The sequence below is a fragment of the Aquarana catesbeiana genome, linkage group LG04, assembly GCF_042186555.1.
Source record: "Aquarana catesbeiana isolate 2022-GZ linkage group LG04, ASM4218655v1, whole genome shotgun sequence".
Lineage (NCBI taxonomy): Eukaryota > Metazoa > Chordata > Amphibia > Anura > Ranidae > Aquarana > Aquarana catesbeiana.
The window spans coordinates 541,285,000-541,310,034 of NC_133327.1; the positions used below are offsets into that span (position 1 = coordinate 541,285,000).

Sequence of the window (25,035 nt, forward strand, 5' to 3'; positions counted from 1 at the left end):
AATTTCAGTCTCTCGATGTGCGAAACTGATAGAGACATACCCCAAGCGACTTGCAGCTGTAATCGCAGCAAAAGGTGGCTCTACAAAGTATTAACGCAAGGGGGCCGAATAATTTTGCACGCCCCACTTTTCATTTTTTTATTAGTTAAAGTTTCAAAAATCCAAAAGATTTCGTTCCACTTCACAATTGTGTCCCACTTGTTGGTGATTCTTCACAAAAAATAAAAATTTTATATCTTTAGGTTTGAAGCCTGAAATGTGGCAAAAGGTTGAAAAGTTCAAGGGGGCCGAATACTTTCGCAAGCCACTGTACATCCAAACAAATTCTTGGATAGTTTGCTCACCTGACATTTGAGTGTTTAACCAGGCACTTTTGCCCCTTCCTGCCCAGGACAATTTTCAGCTTTCAGCGCTGTCGCACTTTAAATGACAATTGCGTGGTCATGTAACACTGTACCCAAACAAAATTTTTATCATTTTCTTCCCACACATAGAGCTTTCTTTTGGTGCTATTTGATTACCTCTGGGGTTTTTATTTTTTGGCTAAACAAACTAAAAAATACTGACCTTTTTGAAAAAAATAAAAAGTTTCTCTTTGTCATAAAATTTTGTTTTCTCCACTGACAGGCGCTGATGAGGCAGCACTGATATGTGGAATTGATGGGCACTGACGGGTGGCACTGACTCCTGCGGGAGTCTATTCCTGGAAGTTGGTGCAAATACCTGTATTGGACAGGTATCTGCACCCCCCCTCCCCTGAAAGGTGCCAATTGTGGCACCGGAGGGGGGGAGGAATCGGATGAGCGGAAGTTCCACTTTTGGGTGGAACTCCGCTTTAAGCTTCCAACTTGGTACCTGGGAGCGTGCACTTGGGGTGAGACATCCACATGGTTCTTATGGACCAAGAAGTCCTTGGTAAATGAGTTGATCTCTTCTATTCCCTTTTTTGAGCCAACTCTCCTTGCGAGTTCCGCAGAACAATCAGGCTCTTCACCTCCACTCCATTGCACTATTGCTTAATGTTGCAAGACCTGCTCCTTTTGGAAGGTTTTGGAGTTCTCCTTGTCATGGGAAGAATGCCCTGGTTCCTTTGTTGAATGGTGGTGAGTGCTGCCCTCGTCTGCACGGTCTGCCGCGGATGTTTCATTGCCATCTTGCTCTTCTTTGAGAGACTTTCAGGCCTTGGTGTGCCTCATCTCCTGCATGGCTGGTGGACCCTGCGTTTCCCCTGGATTGCCAGCAGACTGCTCCCGCTGGAATCTTGCTGCAGGTACTCACTCCTCCTTGGCGCTGGCAGAGGTAAACACTGCTGTTTCTTTAGCTGGAAAGCCTGAGATCCTTTTTTTATTTTTTTTTTTCTTTTTCTTTTTCTCTCCGGCTTTCCAGCATAGAGGAGAGATGTGGGGACTTGTAGACCCCAGATCTCTCCGGGAATTGGACCTGTCATGCCCATCTCCTATTACAAGGGATGTTTACATTCCTTGTAATAGGAATAAGTGTTTAAAAAAATTAAAGGTAAAGTGTAAAAATAAACCATAAAAAAAACAAACTGTAAACTGCGTTCAAACCACATATGAGGTATCGCCGCGAATGTTTGAGCGAAAGAAATAATTCTAGCACGAAGTCTCCCCTGTAATTCTAAACTGGTAACCTTTAAACATTTTTAAAGCGTAGCCTATGGAGATTTTCAAGTACTGAACTTTGGCGCTATTCCATGAGTGTGCACAAGTTTAAAGTGCAACTTATTAGGTATCTATTTACTTGGCGTAACGTCCTCTTTCACATTATACAAAAAATTGGAAAATATTGTGTGTAAGTGTGGGGTGTTGCTACACAAATACCGTGACATAAAAAAATGCAACAACTGCCATATTTTTCCCCAGGGTATCTGCTAAAATATTTTTTTTTATATAAGTTGTGATTATGATTTAAAGAGCAAACACAGTTGATGGCTTCAATAGATGGCTTCAGCCAAACACTAACCATGAGTGAAAGAGGTTTTTGTGTTATTCATATTCTCTGAGAAATGGCCAAGAAATCATAAATTCTCCCAATGTGCACACACGCGTACAAGGAGCTGATATACCGTAGCAATGCATATTGTGGTGACTTCACTGATTGCCCTAATGTTTTATTTACATACAAGGCTGCTGAGTTTACTAAAGCTTTACAGTGCCTTGCAAAAGTTTTACCCCCCCCCCCCCCCTGGCTTTTTACCTATTTTGTTACATTACAGCCTTGTATGTACCCCAAGTTTAGGAGGGAATTTTAAGGAAAAAAACTTGCATTCAAATGCACATCAATGCAGCCTTATCAGTGTCCATCTGCAGCCTTGTCCATCATTGCAGCCTTGCCCAGTGTCCATCTGCAGCCTTGCCCAGCTGCTGATTATTTAAAATTGGCGCCGATGTCCGCTGACTGTAAGCGGAGAGAAGCGAGCGCTGGCGAGATACTCAAAACTGAGTGTACTCGGCTAGTTTCGACTCCTCTCGCAGTCTCCGCCCATCTCCACTGATTAGGAGAGGAACGAGCGGTGCCGACAAACACATAGCCGAAAGAACATGGCACAACAGCAAAACTCACGGACCAGGCAAGGAGGGCATTAATCAGAGAGGCAGCACAGAGACCTAAGGTAACCCTGGAGGTGCTGCAGAGTTCCACAGCAGAGACTGGAGTATCTGTACATAGGACGACAATAACCTGTACGCTCAATAGAGTTGGGCTTTATGGCAGAGTGGCCAGAAGAAAGCCATTACTTTCAGCAAAAAACAAAATGGCACGTTTTGAGTTTGCGAAAAGGTATGTGTGAGACTCCCAAAATGTATGGAAGGAAGGTGCTCTGGTCTGATGAGACAAAAATTGAACTTTTTGGCCATCAAAGAAAATGTTACGTCTGGCGCAAACCCAACACATCACATCACATCACCCAAAGAACACCATCCCCACAGTGAAACATGGTGGTGGCAGCATCATGCTGTGGGGATGTTTTTTAGCAGTCGGGACTGGGAAACTGGTCAGAGTTGAGGGATAGATGGATGGTGCTAAATACAGGGATATTCTTGAGCAAAACCTGTACCACTCTGTATGTGATTTGAGGCTAGGACGGGGGTTCACCTGCCAGCGGGACAATGACCCTTGAGTGGTTTAAGGGGAAACGTGTAAATGTGTTGGAATGGCCTAGTCAGAGCCCAGGCCTCAATCCAATAGAAAATCTGTGGTCCGACTTAGATTGCTGTTCACAAGCGCAAACCATCCAACTTGAAGGAGCTGGAGCAGTTTTGCAAGGAGGAATGGGCAAAAATCCCAGTAGTAAGATGTGGCAAGCTCATAGAGACTTATCCAAAGCGACTTGGAGCTGTGATAGCTGCAAAAGGTGGCTCTACAAAGTATTGACTTTAGGAGGTGAATAGTTTAGCACACTGACTTTTTCTGTTATTTTTGTCCTATTTGCTTGCTTCACGATAAAAAAAAAAAAATCTTCAAAGTTGTGGGCATGTTCTGTAAATTTAAATGATATAGATCCTCAAACAATCCATGTTAATTCCAGGTTGTGAGGCAACAAAACACGAAACATGCCAAGGGGGTGAATACTTTTGCAAGGCACGAAGTCTGTTGGCCACCCTAAAAGTAATTCCCATGTTCACCTCCTGAAGGTAGCAGCAGCATCACACTTCATAGATAGTTTGCTATCTGGTGACATTCTACTATTTGGAGGCAAGTCTTCTCTACTCCCTAGTAATTATATTTCAGATTCATGTGCTTTCTTCACTTGGTTGTCTGAACATACACAAGTCTGACTTATTCCAATCACAGATAAGACCTTCTGGAGACTTACCTAGACTTCATCCTAAATTTCCTTCCTTAGGGGAAATCTGGTGAGAGGTTTCCTGTTTTTTGGGCACAGAGCAACCATGTTCCTTTTTAGGACTCCTCGTATTGTACATTCCAGCAGTTAAATGGATCCGACTGCATTGGAAGTCTTTTTCTAGACTCCCATCATATTATCCTGCGATGCGGATAATCAGTCCTTGGTAAACAGGATGCTTATTCCAGATTTAGATCTTAGAATCAACAAAACATGCATTGAAGTCGTGGACCAGGGAAAATCTGCAAGAATTTTTCCTAATCCTTGAAATCCAAGATAAAGATTATACCCACCTTTTGTGTGTCTGTAAAATACATTTCTTAAATGTTTTTATATACAGTATTCATTTTTAGTATTTACTAGTTTTAAAGGGGGTTGTAAAGGGTGTTTTTTTTTTTTTTTTTTTTTTTTTTTGGTTATTTTTAATTACAAAAAAAGTCATACCTGCTAGAGCAGCCCAACCCTCTTCTTCTGGGGTGTCGGTGCTCCTGGCCCCTCCTTCATCGGCTGCACAGAGAGAGCCGCTTCACATGGGGACACCCATGCAGGCGCGCGCTCACGAGTCCTGCTGCTGCGTCCTTTGACAGACAGCAGGACTTGGCCCCGACCCTTGCTCTCATGTCACTGGATTTGATTGACAGCAGTGGGAGCCAATAGCTCCTGCTGTTCTGTCTATCCAATGAGGACAGACAGCAGCTGGAGGCGCTGGGCTCATGCTTGTCGCTGGAACGGACGGGTTCAGGTAGGAAAAGGGGGAGGGAGGCTCTGAGGGCAGCAAAGAAGGTTTTTGATCTTAATGCATCATTAAGGTTAAAAGCCATGAGACTTTACAACCCCTTTAAGAACGCAAGGATGCACTTTTTTCCTCCTGAGCCTCCTTTCCTTTATTCATAGTAAATACAAGTAGAATCTTTGTGTTGCTTACCTTAATTATAAGAAATCGATATGTAAATGGATGACATCACAGCCTTTTCTTGTCCTGCAGCTGTACTTGGCTGCTGGAAGGAGGGATCAGTGAGGTGTCCAACGTCTCTTCTTAAGGAGAGTCTGCACGCCTCAGACCTGCATGGGTCTGTCAATCAAATGATGCTGGTGGTTGCAGGGTCAGACTGACACTTGGGGGTCCCCTCACTGCACTGAATGAACTGCACAGTGGGCGGGTCAAACCAGGACATGGGTCCTCCCGTCTGCATGAGCTAGGGGTGTTGAGGTCCATTGTGGCCACCGTTCTTATGAAACCCCTTTTAATATGCAGGAGTAAAAACGTGAATACTCAGTGGGTGGAAGACGCCATTGATTTATGTCTAAGCTAAGGAATCGCTTATTGTAAAAATATTTCTGCCTGGAGCTCAGATTTAAGACATTGAGAATGCATATCAATGGCAGTTTAGGTTAAATTGCTATTAGTATTTTTACACTTGGTTGTTTCTACAGCACTTGGAATATTGTGAAGAAAGATACAGCTTGGATCTTTCGGCTGGCTCTTTGTCTTTGTCTTTGAGAAGTCAAAACAACAGTACAAAGTTACTGGGCTGTCAAACCATAGAAAAATTCCGTGCTCACAGCGAAAGAGAAGATGGACTTCATGAAGGTATGGCCATTTTCATATTTGGAAGATTTTAAGCCGTCTGTATCATTTTGGTAATCCTAGACGTATTCAAAATATATACCAAAATAATTTTGGCTTTCAGTTACATCACCTGATACCAGTGTCACAGTCTTCAGCTGGCAAGTAGCTACTTATGGGCATGGTAAACCATCCATCTATATGGCAGTGTTTGATATAAATCGTTGGTATCAAGCTCAGATGCCAGATTCTCTAAGGTGAGAGTACTGAGGAATTCAGTTTGATGTCTCTTGGATGCTTACATTTATTTCATCATACAGTTTTTTTTATTTATTTTTCTTTTTCTTCCAGGCCTGGTCAGTTTCTCAGGAATTGCTCCTACTTTGCATTCTGGTCCCTGGAAGCTGTGTTGAATATGACTCAGGACAGCATATTTGATATGCTTGTGCATGAGCGTAGTTTTAGCAGAGGAGCTCCAACATCATATCCTCCTCCAGAGCAGTTTTACTACCCCAGCACTTACAATTTTGGTAATTATTACGTTTAGAGTAACAAAATGAGTCTTTTTACAGCATTACTGCTTTTCATTAAATTTGCAGGTCAATGGAACATTTATCATGTTAAAGACAAAGTCCTTGCTAGCTAACTGCTGTTGAATTTATCTAAATTTACAATCGTACGGATCACTGAAGCAGGCACTGGCTAAGGCCAGCCAAGTACAGGCATAGTTTTTGCTTTCTGTGGTGTTTTGTGATCCAGTAAAAAAAAAAACACATATGGGTTGGCTTTGTTCATAGAGCATAATTGCTGTCTGTCATGTTTTGCAGTTTCCTTCATTGAAGGAGTTATAGAGGGGGCCATTCTAAGCCAAACTTTAGATTAGCCTTGGCCTTATGTCAAAAATGATTTTCCTGTTTATGTAGTGTGCATTCTTCTTCCTTTTTTTTTTTTTTTTTTTTTTTTTTTCCCCCTAAGCTATTAGCTTAGACCTTTTCAAATGGTGTAATAGCAAAAATGTTCTCTTTTCTGGCAAAAGATAGTAGAAAATGTGAAAACTGAATGATTTTGTACAGGGATTAGCTCCTGCACTTAAATATCAGTGGATATTTTCCAAAGCATGAGACAGAATCATATATTCAAATTAACTTTTTATAAAGCATCTATTGAGAAGCTTGATGAAACTGAGATGCAAGGGTACAATTCTAGGTGAATAAAATCTGGGCTGGTGAGATAACTATAGATTTAGCAGGAGATTCTGTAGTGGAGATGATCTCAAAGGCTTTTGAGGTGGGTGGAAGATTTAGATCAGGATCCACCCACATAAGACCTTTCAAGAACCTGGGGCAACAGGTAAATAATGGCTCCATCTATAAACGACAATAGAAGTTCCAAGTGTGCATACTTTGAGAGCTGGGCAGCATAATAATCAAATTATTCGGAATTAAAGTAATTCCACTGGGTATTTTTATTATAGAAGTACTAATTCTACGCTGACTTGAAACCACATAAAGGTTTTATTACTTGGTCCCTATGATTTTTGGTTTGAAAAGGGAAAAGTTCAGATTATACAGACTTCAGGTATATCTGCATACACTGAACATTTAGGTTGTTGTTTGTGCATATTTTGGCTGTTTAAAATTTTAAATTTGGGGTGAATTCCAAAAATGCATTAAACGTATGCAGATCATTAGCATTCCCTCCCCAAACCCAAGGGTCAAACTTATCCAAACGAACTGCTTACAATTGCATCAGCTGGGTGTGCTATATAAACTGTATGTAGCCTCAGTTACGGAATTTCTCCCCTCAATGCCAAAACACAAGGCTGTGTATGTAGCCAGGGCTACATACCATTTTTATACAGTGTTTTTCTATGCTAACATTTGTTAGCCTAGAAAGCTGCCTCTTTGGGCTAGCGTTGCCCAAATTAACAAGTTTGAAGGAACAGTAAGCCTGAAAATTGGCTTTAATGTTTCATATGTAGAAAAAAAAAAAATTGGCATCTAAATTGGCAAATCTGGCTGCTAGACGTGCGTCTTTTGTTTGGTAATCGTGAATAGTTCTCAGCTGGTTCTGCAGGGCCAGAGATTCAAGCAATGTATGGGTGGGCTGATAGTACCCAAGTCGATCAAACAAACAACTTGGGTACAACAAACCTGTCTTGTTTATAATGCGATTATTGCCAATGGCTAAAGCCACTAGCAATAATCACTGTCTGTTCTGGCAGTGACGTTTTGGCCAGCATTAGCTTACAGCAATTTGCCATGTTGGTCATGCTAGCTGCATAAAATTTCAGAGTTTAGTTCTGAAACAAAAAAGCCATGTCTGATGTGATTGTTTGCAGTATGATATATTATATTATTTTTTTTATTTTTAAGATGCCACATGTTTGCTGAGCTCTGGAATAATTCATGTTACTTGCACTGGGTTTCAGAAAGAGGTAAGGTCATTTTTTGTCTGCTTCAATATGCTATATTTGGTCTGTTCACCAAAAGCTTAATCGTAGTAGAGGATTATAATATCTGTACATCATGAATGAGATTCATCAGTTTTGCTACACCAAAAGGCAAAACAAGGTAAATTTACTATAACGTTACACCGGCCCCCAAAGGCAGTCAAGTCAGCAGCTACAAATACTGTAGCTGCTGATTTTTAATATTCAGGCATTCGGTGTCCTCACAGCCGTTCTCCTACTGCGCAAAGCTCCCTGCGCTTTTGTCTGCCGGGGAAGGAGGGAGGGCTGCTTCTCCCCCAAAACAGTGCCAAATGTGGCAGCAGAGGAGGAGGAGGCAGTCAAATGGAGCTTCCCTATTTTGGGTGGAGCTCCGCAATAAGTTCCCCTTTGTTGTAGAAGGGCAGAATTGTGCAAATTTGAAATATGGCCCTGGCCATGTTTTTAGTGGAAAACGGAAGTCTTATGATAAACTTATAGTAGGTCTTTATTACTTTTGGCTGCCTGGGTTTGCAGTGGATGCAGCTGCACAAAACTGTTTGAAAAACAGTAGATTTGCACGTAATCTGATTTTAAAGTGGAAGTAGACTTTTTGAACTTGTTTTTACAGATAAGTTTACAATTATATGTACAATCAATATCCCCTAAACGTGCACCCTTTAGGAGATATTTACATCAGCGATAGCATGTGCAGTGACAGTCTGCATTCAGAGCACGCAGTATGCTGTGGAATGCAGAGTGTCATTTCATGGCTTCTGCACACATGTATGGGACTGACGCCATTGTGGCCACTGTCATTCAAACAACCGGAGCGCCCAACAAAATTTGAACGTATATGGGATCCATGGTTGGGGGTACCTGGTTTAGCCCCCTTCCAACTGGTCCAAAATAAAGTACTTGGTGGCAGGACATAGATGCCCACCCCCTCTTCTGAGGACCTAGGAAGGGATGGGGGATGAGTCCTAAGAGGGCCAATGAGAGTTGCAGAGCTGGACGTGTGCCTCTGTGTAAATCCAGGAAGTGAACAGGCAGCGCCAGCTGCCAACAGTTAAAATGATTGCTGCCAGACTCAGTGGAGGGAGATTTCTGCAGCATATTTGGCAAGTACAGAATCGCAGTGTATATATAAAATGTGGACAAAACAGACAAATTTAAAGAATTGGGTAATGTGCTAGCCTGCCAACATCCTACATAACATTGTGAGGAAAAAATGCATTGAGTGAACGCCCCCTTGGACTTTAAAAGGCAGGAAGAAATAGAGTACATGAGTATAAAAGACAAAAAAATGCCAACTTTATTAATGTACAAAAATATCGAAAGGTGATTTATAAAAGGGATTCAGTCATATACAGTACAAAAATGCACCAATGATAAAACATCAAAAAATGTTACACAATATGTATCACCCAAAGCTGGTAATCCAAAATGTTGCTCATGGTGAGTTGGATTCAATTTGAATTTCACAGCATATATCCCAACATGTTTCGGAAAATCGCATTGGAGTGTACTTTTTCAGTCCTTTCAGTCCTGCGGCAGACATACAGTGATCAGTGCTATAAAAATGCACTGATCACTATAAATGACACTGGCAAGGAAGTGGTTAACACTAGGGGGCGAGCAAGGGGTTAAATGTTTTCCCTGGGAGGTATTTCTAACTGTGTAAAGGGGGGAGGTTTTCCACTCGTGTGCCTCATTCAAAGTCCCAAACCTCCCTCCCCCTTTATGTACAATTGATAGGGATGGAGACACCTACTTCCCATGTGTCATTTTAAAGTCCCAAACTTTTCCCCCCATTTTATAATTTTCTAACTGGGGGGGAGTGGATTCACTGGAGAAAAAGATTGTGATTCCGCTTAGCTGAAACGCGATCTCACTTTTCCTCCCTGACAGATCAGCTGTGTGCTTTGTTTACATAGGCACAATGCTGATCCATCTCTCGTGTAAATTTTGGCTGGTCGCGGCCACCGGACCTGCTGATTGGCTCCCTCTGTGTCCAATCACAGCGGGATCGGCGTGCATGTAATCATGTACAGGAATGTGATTTTGGACGCTCCGGCCGACCTGCCGCAGTAAATGTACGCGGGGCGGTCCGGAAGCGGTTAATGACCACATCATTGTATACATTGCTCATTTTCTGCTTTTGTTGGATGCTTGGGATGGAACTCTACAACAGTAGTTTTTTTTTAATCCAGCTTGGGCAGACCCCAACCACTACTGGCTGTTAGCTAGTACTAAACAGTCTGTGTTTGTTTGCTTTTCAAACTAGACTCTGTACTTTTTGAAGAATTCTGGCTCTTCCTTGAATGAAACCGTTCCTGATGGCTATAGTCGATGTTTAGTTGCTGGTCTGTTGTCTCCAAGACTTGCTGATGTCCAGCCTTCAAGCTTGAGTCAAGTAAGCACTTTTGTGGTATACCAGCAGTACTGATGCTAAATGCAAAACTTGGAGTAATCATTTAAAACATTATGTACATTTCTAGGAAGAACAATTACAAGCCGTGTTATCAACAGCTGTAGAAACTAGTTCCATAAGCCTTTTAACTCGTTATATCAAACTATGGACTGCAGAAGGTAAATATTGATCCTGCAGTGCTATGTAATAAATTTGCTTTGTTGGGAAGTAATGACTAAATTAGTTTATTTGTTTTTAAGAGCAACCAAGATCTGCAGCCAACTTGCGATTTGTTCTGGAGTGGACATGGAATAAAGTGGCTCTTGTAAAGAGGGAATTTGACAGACTGTGTAAGTTTCAGTATAATGTAATATTTGGGGTATTGTTTGGCAGTACATATTTACATTTTGTCATTTTATAAAATGTTTGTTTTGCTCTACAGGTGTTCCATTGTTTGATGGATCTTGCAATTTTATTGACCCTCAAACGCTGCATTCTCTGCATAACTGTCAGCTGCGTCTCCGCAACTTGACTTCCGTCTTAAACTGCTTTATTAAAGAAGCCCAGGAACTTACTAAACAAGGTACTGCATTTATTATGGTCTTGTTTTGGTGTGATCATTCTTATCACAGGTTTTGTATCTTGATGTTCAATAAGAAGACTAACTGATTAAATTGCAGGATGCAAAATAACCACCATCATCTCTCTGTAGGGTGGTTTCTTCTGATGTGTAATTCAAAGCAATTATGCCCAGTTCACACTTTTGCATTTTTGATATAGGTATGAGTGAACTAAACACTGTTTTTTTGCCTAGCACCTTACGCACAATAAAATAAACATTACCCAGTAAACTATTTTGTTACAATTCTTACCACAAAACCTGCAGTTTATATCTTTTCAATGCTGCTGGCTCCTGTTCTATCAGTCCTGCTTCCATGAATGTCTGGTGTTCACAGGAAAGTGTGGACAGTGCTGTGTGGGGCTAGTCTGTTGGCGTAGAGAAGAGGGGACGGGGAGGAGGAAAGAGCAGGGGGGAGAACCTTGCTATCTTAGACCATGGGACTGTGCGTTTCTATTGATGCTCACTGTGTAGGGAGACCCAACTCTAGTCTCTGCATGCTAGAGTGACTCCATAGGATGTTGCAAGAGAAAGGAGCCACACAGAAATGGGAAACCCTTTTGCAGTCAACATGGCAGCAGCTTAACAGGAAAGTAGGTAAGGATTAAAAGACACAGAAGCTGTATATTCAGTAAAGCCTCGTTCACACAGTACAATTGTTGGCAGGGGATTGTCTGTTGACAGACTGTTGTCCTAAAATCTTACCGTTAGTACGCTCCTTTTAACAATTGTTCAATTTTTGGCCAACAAATGTTGGATGACAGGCTAGTAAATTTTCGGTGGACAGTGGTTTGATGTCCAGATTTTCGTATGGTCAGTACACAGATCCATCACACAAGTCGAAAGTACAAACACGCATGTTTAGAAACGATGCTCACCAAACACGAAATTAGCAGAAGGGGCCTAAAGGGTTGCGCTCAAGAGCTGAAATTCCTCATAGTACGTCATTACGTTTGTGTTTGTGGCACTTGTGTACCATTAGTATGCAAGACAAGATCCTGACACATGCCCTTTTGACAAAAATCAGACGCTCGGTTGGCCAACAGTCGTACCGTGTGTATGAGGCTTTAGCGTTTCTCAGCTGCTGAAAGTGCATTAAAAAAAGCTGAGAGTTTAATATCCCTTTAAAGTATTGCTAAACAGATGTGTTAATTGCCATAATTCATTCACATCATACATCACCTTTTTTTTATCTTTTAAGTACTTTATTTCTGCAGTGCTGTTGTGTGGTCACACAATCTTTCCCCTTTCCTTGGCATCTGTAGAGAAAGATCCTTGGGAAGGGTTTCCTTAATCTGCGCTGATGTCTGTTCTCTACAGCGAGTCTGTGCTTGGACAGCCCTAATTAGTGCTGTGCCAGTCACATAACTAAAAAAATCTTTCAGAAGAGCAACTCAAATTAGTTTATGAAACTATCAGCTAATTAATGCAGGCACCACATCTAATTGGTAAAGTGCAACTTAATTTTTGTTTTTGGGTTTAAGGCCCCTTTCGCACATGCGAACCATTCAGAACCGCCTGTCAGTTTTTTTCAGGTGGATCTGAACGGTCGTCCCATACAGCTCTATGGATAGACGGATGTCAGCGATGACATGTCCGCTGACATCCGATCCGCCCTGCAAAATCCAGACGGATGGATGTCCTATTTTCCATCCGTCTATCAGATCGGATGAAAATGGACAAGCGGTCCGTAATCATCCAATCCCCCCCCCCATAGGGGAGAGCGGACTCTGACAGGTCCGTCCCTGCACAGAGTGCAGAGACGGACTTGTCATCCGCTGGCTCAGCGGGGATCAACGGAGCATTCCCCGCTGAGCAAACGGAGTAGTGAAAACGGATAGTCCCGTGTGAAAGGGGCCTAATACCACATTATGGTAGAAGGCCAAACCTACCATGGGAAATAAGTAAGGCTAAGAATACCAAACTACCTTATTTTTATACTGGGTTAAGAAGAGGGCAAACAGCAAGAAATGCAGGAATGACGACCTATATAGAGCAAGAACTACAGAGGGGTAAAGAAGAAGTGATAGATACCCTTCTGCTTTTTTGCATAGCCTCCATACTCCTAGGGGCAGGGAGTATACCCCAAAGGAACATTTGCATTAAATTATCTTGGAGAGTCTGTTTATTTTTGTTATTTGTTTTTCAATTGATTAAATATATTGTGTGATCTGTATGAATTATATTCTTTGTATACCGTTATCTTTGTTTAACAATAGTGGGTCGTCTTGTTCATGCAGTACAGGACACAGGCAGATTCATTGATAACTGGAGTATAGGCAGATAACTTCATTTGATTGAACACTGGCAAAAAAGACTGAGGATCCATATGTAACCCCTCTTGCTCCCAGCTGGAAATGGGTGGTCCCGAAGGTTGATTTGGCCTTTGCTTGCCTCAATGGATTGCTGACGATGCCAGTGGAGGATTTTTCTGCTTTTCGAAATGTCGTGAATAAGAGATTTAAGATTCTCTTCAAGTCCTCCTTTATCCTGATTTCAACCTACTAATTGCTGCTATAGCAGTATGCAAGACTGGCAATCTGGACTAAATGCATGGAAAAACCAGGATCCATTTCTTTAACCCATGGGTTTCTTCAGTGCCTCAACCTACTGCCAACTGCTCAGATTTTGTGTAGATGGACTGATTTCTTATGTCTGGAGTTGGACTTCCTTCTGTCCAAATGTAAACACTTTTTGGCTTAAATACTGGTCTACGGAACCAGCATGCAAAAAGCAACCAGAGAATTCCTTTTTGCAGGAGGAACTCGACTCTTGCATCAAAACACTGTGGGTATGAACACCCTGTTACCTAGCAAACACAAAGCTAAGGTTCCTGCAGGTAGGTCCCCAACCTCTTTTTGGAGGAATAGTTCCTGTAGTCTCTGAGTCCTTGACTTATATCAGTCACCAGGGAGGTACCAGAAATCAAGCAGCTCAGAGAAGCGACCTAATTGTGGGCAGAACATCACATCCTGGCTTTGGCAGCTGTTCGCATTGCGTGTGTAGGAAATTGGCAGGCAAACTCTCTCAGCTGCCGGGAGCTGGACCTCGGAGTGGTCCCCTTAAGTTGAAGTGTTTCAGGACATTTGCCAAAGATGGGAAAGATGCTGGATGCAGATAATCTTGTGCCCAGATTCAACCACAAAGTGGAGAGGTTTGTTTCTCTGTATCAGGATCCGAGGCCCTTTGCTGTGGTTGCATTAGTGGCCCCATGGGATTGATCCTCCCCTATACTCTCCACTGGATCAGGTCTAAAGAAATTGGTGATTCTTTAGACCCCCGAACTGGCAGAGAAGATTGACACGCAAAAGAGAGAGAGGGGGGGGGCATAGGGGCTGAGAGGGGGGGGGGGGGGGGCACGGGCAGAAAGACAGAGCGAGAGAGAGAGACTTCATAATGGCTAAAATAGTTATTTATATGTTTTCACTGCATTGTGGACATTTGGGAGGGTCTCCTGAGGTTATCTTTAAAAAAGCTTCCAACCTCAACTGCTAACTGCTGCTAAACTCAGTATGTAAAAGCTGTTAAATGGAGTTTTTTTTTTAAAGAACAAACCTGTTTTACTCACCTGCTGTGTGCAGTGGTATTGCACAGAGTAGCCCAGATTCTCCTCTTTTTTTTGGGTCCCCCGCCAGCGCTTCTGGCCCCTCCCTCCTGCCAAGTGCCCCCATATAAAACTGTTTGCTGTGGGGGCACCCAAGCAGGCTTGCTCCTGAGCCACTTCTCTGCATGTCCATTCAGACAGAGCCATGGCTCTCCCCTCTTCTTCCTTTTTTTTTTTTTTTCTCCTCCCCTCTTTTCTCCTTCTCATTTGGCTCACTGGCTGTGTGACAGCAGTGGGAGCCAATTTCCTTCAGCCAATGATGGAGAGTCAAGGTTCTCGTGCACATCGCTGGATCAGAATGGGGTAAGTATTGAGCCTTTAGAACTACTTCAAGGTATCCTCTTCTTCCTTTTTATTTATTTATTTTTTTGCCTAACTTTGTTTTCTCTTTTCCCCTCAATCATGACATGGTACTTCTGTAGTACTACTTGTTGTCCTGCTCTGAAACACCCTCTGGAGTTCTTTACTCCTGGATGTGGTTAGAGCAGCTGGAGCCTGCATGGCAGTCATGGCTCCGCTGCATCAATTGGATTCCCAGAACGAACTTGCAGGGAGATATCTGCATTTTGTTCCACCATTGCTTGGTAAATGTTGGGTTGTGGTTCAAGACTACTCGGCAAAAAATGGAGTTCTTGCCTTTCTGGTGGGCCCTTAATCTACTAGATCTTGTGCATCCTTTTCAGCATCAAGCTTCTGCATTGCAAATTTTTAAGGCTGCCTGCTGGTTTTCAGTTGACATGTTTACATGTTTTTTTTTATTTATATTTATTATTTTTATATATTTTTTTTTTTTTGCATAAAATCCATTTTTTGAGTAAAGGACGCCCTCCCCTCTGGTGCTTTAATTACTGCAGTAGCATTGCTCAGCGCTGGAAGGATTCTACTCAGTTTTTTTTTTTTTTTTGCTAGTGTTCAACCACCTGAACATACCTGCCTATAACCCAGTTGTCTCTGATCCTGCCAGTGTCCTGTGCTGTACAGGAAGTCCCTGAGTTACCAACACAATAGGAACTGTAGGTTTGTTCATAAGTCAAAGTTGTTCGTAAGTCGCAACACTGCATTTGTAAGTGTTACGTCCGCCTGTGCATGGATGTGGGATGTTCTGGGCGCTTGTTATGTTATCTGGGGCTCTTCTGGCCATGCAGTACATGTAGTACTGCAGTATGGGATGTGTCCGGAGGTATCCAGGACCAGCGTGGAGCACAAGTGGCTGGCATTTGAGGCCGTTCGTAAGTAGGAGTCGTTTGTAACTCGGGTGTTCGTAACTCGGCCTGCCTGTACTCCAGGTAATAGATTTTAGACAAGTCAAAAATCCAACTTCCCTATTTTATGTTTACATAACTGGGAATTGGTCTTGTTTAATTACATTTTATTTACACTATATATATTATATTTTATATATATATATTTTTTTTTTTTAAATAACCATGTGAAATTTGTTTGCCTGAGTTTCTTTCAATAGTTTTTATTGCAAGTTTTAAGCATTGTACAAAAACTTAATGTCAAATTTTTAAAGAGGATGCATTCTCCAAAGTGATTAGTGGCCCTGACCATCTAAACACAAAGCAACTAAATCAAAAAGTTTTAGGCATAACGATTGATTAGCGCAACCATTTGTCTAAGGCTATGTGCCCATAGGTATCAGCACTTGAGTACGAAGAAAAATCTACAAATAGAAATACCAGTAATTACCAAGTATCAATACCGTAAGCTGTAGGTCAGGCGTATCTCTAGAACATGGTAAGGTAGAAAAACATTGTCTAACATTGATCCATGCCCCAAAGCATGGGGTCTCGATCTTGAGAGAATAGTATATAATTGGGAGAGATTTTTACGGTCCCCCTTCGGCATCCTACCAAAAAAAATTGTGGTATAACAAAACCAATACCAGGAAAAATTAAATTGTAAAAAAGATTGAAAGAGAAGAAAAGTGGAAGGAAAGAATAGAGTAGGTCCCCTCAGTGCGGTCCTCCCCTCACAAGGTGGCCCAGTGTTTAGGGAGCTTGAAAGTATGCAATTCACTGGTTCCACACTTTTTCAAACCTAGCTTTATCTTTTCAAACCTGGCTTGATTATCTGTTTGCCTGATTTTGCCTTTATTTCTTGTTTGCTCAACAGGGCTTATAGACCTAGCAAACAAACAGTCAGTGACAAAGCTCTTAGCTCAGTATGCCTCTATTGTGCTTTGGTTTTGCCGATGTGGACTTCTACCAGATTGCTCAGGTAAGGAAAAACGTATGCGTTTTTGTTTTATAGCTCTAATTTGCAAAGGAATTGTAATGCATTTGTTCAGAGCATCCAGTGTGAAAAGTTGCCTGTGTAAGGGATTTAATTCACTTCAGAATTACTTTTGTTCTCATACAAGTTTATGGGTATGCAAAAGCAGCTTTAGGCAGCTTATGAGATCAAATGCAAATTCTAGCAACTGCAGGTGAAATTCAACCAACAAAGCACTCAAATGGAATTACAAGTGTCTGGAAATAGTGGTACTTCCCAGTGCCCACCTAATAGTTCTCTCAAACTGCTGAAGAGACCACTCAAATGGCATTGTCACCATTAAACAATAGATTGCATAGCCACCAGCACACCAAATGTTTCTCATATCTACCTTTTTAACTTTCAAGTCACCAACAGAAGCAGCGATAAACGTTTCAGGACTGAACAGCCGCCCCCCTCCTTTCTTGGGAAGACCGTGATGACTAAATAGTATATCGCCATATCACCGCCACACCAAATTGAAAGCACACTGCATTTGCCCATCTTCACAAAGTTACCTTTCTTAAAGCTATTAGGTGGAAAACCTATCCTCCTTGAAGAGTTGTGATGCTCTGACTGGGCCCAGCTGTTCTGTGTGTCATTAAAGGCAGCATAGAAGCCTCTGGTCTTTTGGGGGCTACCTAGAAAACAAATTGTAATAGATGATATCCCTGTCTGCTATGTTGGTCTACACCATGGCTTGAATTTTACAGACCATTGTTTAAGGCTGAAGTTTAGTTCTTGAGGTATAGCTCTAGTACTACACTTCATTATAAGTAAACTGGTTATCCCATGTCCCACTGACTGTCCCACTGACTGCTCCTGTCGTGGATATTCCACTATACTCTTGCGCTATTAACCACTTCAGCCCCGGACCATTTGTCTGGCCAAAGACCAGAGGACTTTTTACAATTTGGCATTGCGCTGCTTTAACTGGTAATTGCGCGGTCATGCAATGTTGTACCCAAGCGAAATTTGCGTCCTTTTTTTCCCACAAATGGCTTTCTTTTGATGGTATTTGATTGCCTTTGCAATTTTTTTGCGATATAAACGGAAAAAGACCGAAAACTTTGAAGAAAAAAAAAATATTTTCTACTTTTTGTTATAAGAAAAATCCAATAAACTCAATTTTAGTCATACATTTTTGCCAAAATGTATTCAGCCACATGTCTTTGGTAAAAAAAAGTCAATAATTGTATATTGGTTTGCGCTAAAGTTATAGCGTCTACAAACTAGGGTACATTTTCTGGAATTTACGCAGCTTTTAGTTTGACTGCCTATCATTTCTTGAGGTGCTAAAATGGCAGGGCAGTACAAACCCCCCACAAATGACCCGATTTTTGGAAAGTAGACACCCTAAGGAAATTGCTAAGAGGCATGTTGAGCCCATTGAATATTACATTTTTTTGTCCCAAGTGATTGAATAATGAGACACAAAAAAAAAAGTTGTCACTAAATGATATATTGCTCACATGCTGTGGGCATATGTGGAATTACACCCCAAAATAAATTCTGCTGCTTCTCCCGAGTACGGGGATACCACATGTGTGGGACTTTTTGGGAGCCTAGCCACGTATGGGGCCCCGAAAACCAATCACCACCTTCAGGATTTCTAAGGGCGTAAATTTAATTACATTTGATTACACTCCTCAATACCTATCACGGTTTTGAAGGCCATAAAATGCCAAGATGGCACAAACCCCCCCCCCAATGAACCCATTTTGGAAAGTAGACACCCCAAGCCATTTGCTGAGAGGTATGTTGAGTATTTTGCAGCTCATTTGTTTTTGAAAATGAAGAAAGAAAAATGTGGGTTTTTTTTTTCATTTTCAAAACTTTGACAAAAAGCGAGATCTGCAAAATACTCACCATACCTCTCGGTAAATAGCTTGGGGTGTCTACTTTCCAAAATGGGGCCATTTGGGGGGGTTTGTGCCATCTGGGCATTCCATGGCCTCCGAAACTGTGATAGGCAGTGAGGAGTGAAATCCAAAAATTTACACCCTGAGAAAGCCTGAAGGCGGTGCTTGGTTTTCGGGGTCCCGTAAGCGGCTAGGCTCCCAAAAAGTCTCACACATGTGGTATCCCCGTACTCAGGAGACGCAACAGAATGTATTTTGGGGTGTAATTTCACATATGCCCATGGCATGTTTGAGCAATATAGCATTTAGTGACAGCTTTGTGCAAAAAAAAAAAAAAAAAAAAAAATTCTTTCCCGCAACTTGTGTCAAAATATAAAATATTTCATGGACTCGACATGCCTCTCGGCAAATAGCTTGGGGTGTCTACTTTCCAAAATAAGGTCATGGGGGGGGGGGGGGGGGTTGGACTGTCCTGGCATTTTATGCACAACATTTAGAAGCTTATGTCACACATCACCCACTTTTCTAACCACTTGAAGACAAAGCCCTTTCTGACGCTTTTTGTTTACATGAAAAAAATTTTTTTGCAAGAAAATTACTTTGAACCCCCAAACATTATATATATTAAAGCAAATTCCCTATAGATTAAAATGGTGGGTGTTTCATTTTTTCTTTTCACACAGTATTTGCGCAGCGATTTTTCAAAAGCAATTTTTTTTTTTGAAAAAACACACTATTTTTTATTTTAATGCACTAAAACACTATATTGCCCAAATGTTTGCAATAAAAAAGATGATCTTGGACCGAGTACATGGATATCAAACACGACATGCTTTAAAATTGCACACAAATGTGCAGCGGCGAAAAACTACATACATTTTTAAAAGCTTTTAAACACCTTTACAAGTTACCACTTTAGATTACTGCCCTCGATCTGATCTTCGCGGTGATACCTCACATGCATGGTGCAATTGCTGTTTACATATAACGCTGACGCTTGCGTTCGCCTTTGCGCGAGAGCGGGGGGGGTCAGGGGTGCTTTTTTTTTTTTTTTTTTTTTTCTAATGCTTTTTTATTTTTAAACTGTTCCTTTCATTTTTTTGTATATATTTTTTTTTTATTATCTCAGGGAATGTAAATATCCCCTATGATAGCAATAGTTAGTGACAGGTGTTTTTTTTTTTTTTAAATTGGGGTCTATTAGACCCTAGATCTCTCCTCTGCCCTCAAAGCATCTGACCACACCAAGATCGGTGTGATAAAATGCTTTCCCAATGGCGCTTTTTATATCCGGCGAAATCGAAGTCATGAAATGCTCGTAGCTTCCGGTTTCTTAGGCCATAAAGATGATTGGAGCCGTTCTGGTCTCTGATCAACTCCATGGTCAGCTGGCAGAACCACCGGCTGCATTCTCAGGTTCCCTGTTGGGACAGGAGAGCCAGAGAAAACCATGGAAGATGGGGGGGGGGAAGACAACGACATTCCCACCCACTTCTAATGATGGGAATACATGCACCATTTATATATGCCGAAGCATGGGGGCATCCGCCCCAAAAGTTAAGAGCAAATCGCTACTCCACCCCTGCTGCCCCCATGCTTCGGCATATATGCTCTTCTTCCTTTTTTTTTTTTTTTAACTGTGGTGGTGAAATCAGCACCGACAGCGCTGGAGTCACAGCTTTATGTATCGTGGGAGCAAAAGCTGTTGCTGTCAAGATAAATAAATCTGCGCTGCAACTGAATGGCGTACCTGAAAACAAAAAAAGGTTAATAATAAAACACAGTAAACGGTAAAGTATAAAATTACATACCTGAAAAGCAAACTGATAAAACATTAACAATAAAACATTGCAGAATAGAATACAGTAAAAAAGAGCAGAACAATAGAGAGGGAGAGAACAATAAAACGACAACTATTTTGGTTTTTTATTTTATAATTTTTTGTGTATATATTTTTTTTTTTTTTTTTTTTTACACTTTTATTTGTAACTGTAACGGTTCGGTTCCAGGTTGGGGTCTCTCAAAATGCGATGGCATCTTGGGAGACCCTGTGAAAGTGTGCCTAGTCTGTGCAGTGCTGTACCCTACGCTAAAACTCAGCTAGTGTATGGTAGCGCTCAAAACATTCACCAATGAAAAGACCAGGATTGTCAGGACAGGAGGGACAAGAATAGCGGGTGTCACGCCTATATCCGCACTTTCTACAAACACAACATTTTCTTTGGGGGGCTCGGCTCGTTGGGTAGGGGTACTTGGGAGGACATAAGGAAAATGCCTCTCATGCAGCCGGCTTACTGCATTTGGATTGGGAAGGTGAGGTGGAGCACCGTCTGGAAACAGAAGGGCTCTGACGATCTCTTCCTGGAATTTAAGGAAGGATCCAGTCCATCCTGAAGCTCTGTATAGCACATGAGCGTTCAGCAAAGCCAATTGAAATAAGTATACAGACACTCTTTTATACCAGCGTCTGGCCTTACGGGCAACTAGGTACGGCGCCAACAACTGGTCGTTGAAGTCCACCCCTCACATATTTTGGTTATATTCGTGGACACAGAGGGGTTTCTCCACAACACCAGTAATTTGGACCGTCGTGTCTGCATGAAGGGAGGTAAGAACGAAAACATTCTTATTATCCCTCCACTTCATAGCGAGCAAATTTTTATACTGCAAGCAGGCTCTCTCCCTCAGCCTAAGACGGGAATCTACAAGCCGTTGGAGAAGGCCCCTGCGATTAGGTCGCACGGTGCCACATGCTCCAATCTGATGATCAAACAAGTGACTAAAAAGTGGCACACTCGTGTAATAATTGTCCACGTACAAGTGGTACCCCTTTCCGAATAAGGGTGACACCAAGTCCCACACAGTCTTGCCAGCGCTTCCTATGTAGTCAGGGCAGTTTGTCGGCTCTACGTGGCTATCTCTTCCCTCGTAAACCATAAAACTACATGTATAGCCTGTGGCCCTGTCAGAGCTTGGACATCTTGACCCCGTATCTGGCACGCTTGCTGGGAAGATACTGTTTGAATGACAAGCGACCAGAAAACTTAATCAGGGACTCATCAACGCAGACAACTTGATGGGGAGTAAACAAGTCTGCAAAACGTTGGTTGAAGTGGTTTATGAGGGGCTGAATTTTGTAGAGCCGACCATATGCAGGGTCTCCATGAGGATGACAGAGTTAATTGTTGAAGTGCATGGACCTCAAAATCTGCTCGTATCGTGCCCTGGCCATGGAAGCAGAGAACACGGGCATATGGTGAATTGGGTCAGTGGACCAATATGACCGCAACTCGCTCTTTTTGGTTATGCCCATGAGGAGGGATAGGCCCAGAAAGATCTTAAATTCAGAAACCGTAATTGGTTTCCAATCTCTGGCAAAGGAGGACTGGGGATTAGTGGCGATGTATTGACCAGCATACAAATTGCTTTGGTCCACAATAGATCTAAAGAGATCTTTGGGGAAAAACGGCAAATTAAAATCAAGTGACGTAAAATCAACTGTTTCCACCTGAATGCCGGGTTGGCCAGTGAATGAGGGAAGTACGGGTGCTGCACAAGTGGTGGGTTCCCAATTAGGATTGGCGAATGCAGCAGGAAGGGCACTATGGGCTCGACGGGCCCGTCTTTGCCTTCTTGGCAGCGGGACACTACTTATGCTTGCCACCTCACCAGCTTGAACTGCACTTGGTGACTCGCCACGTCACCAAGTGTTACTGCAGTGGTGGATGTACGACCAGGGTGTACTAGGCCGCTGGTACTTACCAGTTCACCAGAAGGAGTAGCGGCGCTAGTACTTCTCTGCTCCATACGAGAGCCCTGTGGTTCTTGCACCTCCAACAGCAGAAGAAGATTGGGATCTGGTACGCCTGACCTTGGCAGGGACCACAACTCCGTCAGAGCTATCTGTCATGGAGCCGCTGCTGTCTACAGGTTTGTATTCTGAGCCTGAATCTGACAGATGAGGGACTTCCTCTTCACTATCTGTCATGAGGAGAATATAAGTGATTCCGCGCAAGGAATAAGTACTAGCAGAAAAATTAGGTTAAATGGTTTAAGAGAACTGCTGCCTCTACTAGTTACTACTAGTAGGTGGAGTAAATAAATAAAAATAAACTGAAGTAGATGTGGCGCTGTTCTAATGTGTTGTGCACTCAATCACATACATACTAATGAACATAAATGTACAAAATAAAATGTTGTTCTAGTGGATGTTAATTGATGCATTAGACATGCATTGAATCCCTTATGTTAAACGTGATGTCTAAACCTTCACAATATTCCATGCGTGATAAATCCCAAATAAATAACATATGATTAGTGCATAAAATTATAAAAGTGGTGATTTTGATAGAATTATACAAAATTTATGACTTTTATGGAATCAATTCTAAAAGATAGAATAAATTTGTAAACTTGAATCCCAAAACGAAAGGGGACAAATTGGTCCCATATAGCATGTGTTTAAACAAATATAACTATATATAGTCCCATTTGATAAATATACAATAAAGTGCTTCTGTGCTGGTGAAAAATTCCACTTTCCAAGGGCGATCACCGCATGTGTGTCTTTATCCGTGCTCTTATTGTGGCTGCACTCACCAGAATTGACCCCCCCCCCCCCCTCCCCTTGGGCATTCACAGTATCTGTCACTGTGAAGCACTTTAGAGGCTGGATAATTTTGTAAAAGAACTTTTCTGTACACTCCTTTTCCCCCCAAACTCCCTGACCAGATAGGAGATGAGGATCCTGGTGCAGATAAGGGAGGCTGTTGAAGGAGCCGTGGGAGAGCTGCTCTACCCCCACCACTACTACTACTGCTCAGAAACGTGTAGGCCTCTTCACTACTGTACCTTCGATTTGCCATTTTGGGCTCTAAATTTAGTGGTACAGTAGTGAGACTTACAGGTAAAAAAGCTCCTGACCGTTAGCTACTGTATCAAAATGCTACCAAAAAAACTGTTAGCGATTGCAGGGATCAGGCCTGACTCTGAACGCTGCAGTTATGTGTTTAGTGTTTTGTAAGTGACAGTGATCGATACTGCGCTTGGGTGGGCTGGGCTGAACGGAGGGGCAAAACACAGGTGCTATCAGGTATCTGGGCTGATCCCGCTAACACTGCGTTTTTGGGAACCCTAAACTGCTGGGGATGCTAGTATAGATCTGATCAGATATTGATTGATTCAGATACTATACCACTAAGGGAGGTGTATGCTGCGTGTTAGCGGTACTGGCACTAACCTGACACTGCCTGGGGCAACGCAGACCCTATCTGACCCTAAAACCTAACCTATACCACCTGCCGGGCGATCAGGGGGTTAAACCTTTATTGGGTAATAAACGGCGGGTGCCCTGACACTATAAAAAACAAACTAACCAGCGTCACCCGTAACAGTTATACGGTGATCACTGGTGAAAGGGTTAACCAGGGGGGAATCGGGGGTTAAAACTTTTACTAGGTAGTATATGGGGATACCTGACACTATAAAAAGCTGAAACTAAATACTTACCTGGCTAACTAGCGTCACCTGTGACACTAATACGGCGATCAGAAAAAAGATTGCTTAGTGACACTGGCGACGGGTTAACTGGGGGGTGATCAAGGGTTTAAACCTTTATTAGGCGGTGTTAGGGGGGTACCCTAGACCTAAAAGCCTACCACTACCTGCCCTACCACTTATAACGGTCACAAATGACACAGATGCAGTAATCAGTTAAAAAAAAAAAAAAAAAAAACTGATTAGTGTGCCTGCGTGTTCTACTGTAAGTGTAGTGTTGGTGCACTTGGATGGAATGAAAAGGCTTCACGAGGAGCAATTACATCACTTCCTCTGCTTCTGTTTACATTTCAGAAGCAGAGGAAGCTGTCATTTGCCAGGAGCAATCGTGAGGGGGTGGCCATGAATCAGTGGCCTCCCCCTCAGCACGGATCGCTCCTGGAGCTAATCCGACCACTGCAGGCATCGGGGGGGGGGTCCGATAGGACACCCCACCCGGGGGCAGGCAGGGACGTACAGTTAAGCCCTTATGCCTGCCCGTGCCATTGTGCCGACGTACGGCGGTCGGCAACTGGTTAAGCGCCCTTTTGGCATAATGGTATTATGTAGCAAATAACCCATGTCTCCCGCATTTCCCCAGTAAACAGACATAATCACCATCTTGGCGCTCCATCTTTCCTTCATCTGCCTTGCTGGGCAGAGGCTCTCTGCTTTTAGCCACACACGCAAACAGGAAGTCACAAACAGGAAGCCCTGGCCCCAACAGCCAATCGCTTCCTTCACAGGATATGACCTCACAGGATATGAATTTCATCACAGGTAATCCTTTCAAACAAGATGAATTTATACAACAACCAATGAATAATGACTAGGAGTCTTATGGGCGTGTCTGGGCCGGGCAGTGTGTACGATCTCCAGTCCCCTG

General features: G+C 42.5%; 1 protein-coding gene across 1 annotated transcript in view; it reads left to right on the top strand.

Annotated features, from left to right (window-relative positions):
• AHCTF1 (AT-hook containing transcription factor 1) overlaps positions 1-25,035 on the top strand; it is a 204,264-nt gene that overhangs the window by 36,479 nt on the left and 142,750 nt on the right. Inside the window, exons 8-16 of the mRNA XM_073627874.1 lie at positions 5,300-5,456; positions 5,557-5,689; positions 5,784-5,962; positions 7,808-7,869; positions 10,148-10,276; positions 10,362-10,452; positions 10,534-10,623; positions 10,716-10,856; positions 16,615-16,719. Of these exons, the coding sequence (XP_073483975.1) occupies positions 5,300-5,456; positions 5,557-5,689; positions 5,784-5,962; positions 7,808-7,869; positions 10,148-10,276; positions 10,362-10,452; positions 10,534-10,623; positions 10,716-10,856; positions 16,615-16,719 (1,087 nt within the window). The remainder of the gene's footprint in view (positions 1-5,299; positions 5,457-5,556; positions 5,690-5,783; positions 5,963-7,807; positions 7,870-10,147; positions 10,277-10,361; positions 10,453-10,533; positions 10,624-10,715; positions 10,857-16,614; positions 16,720-25,035) is intronic.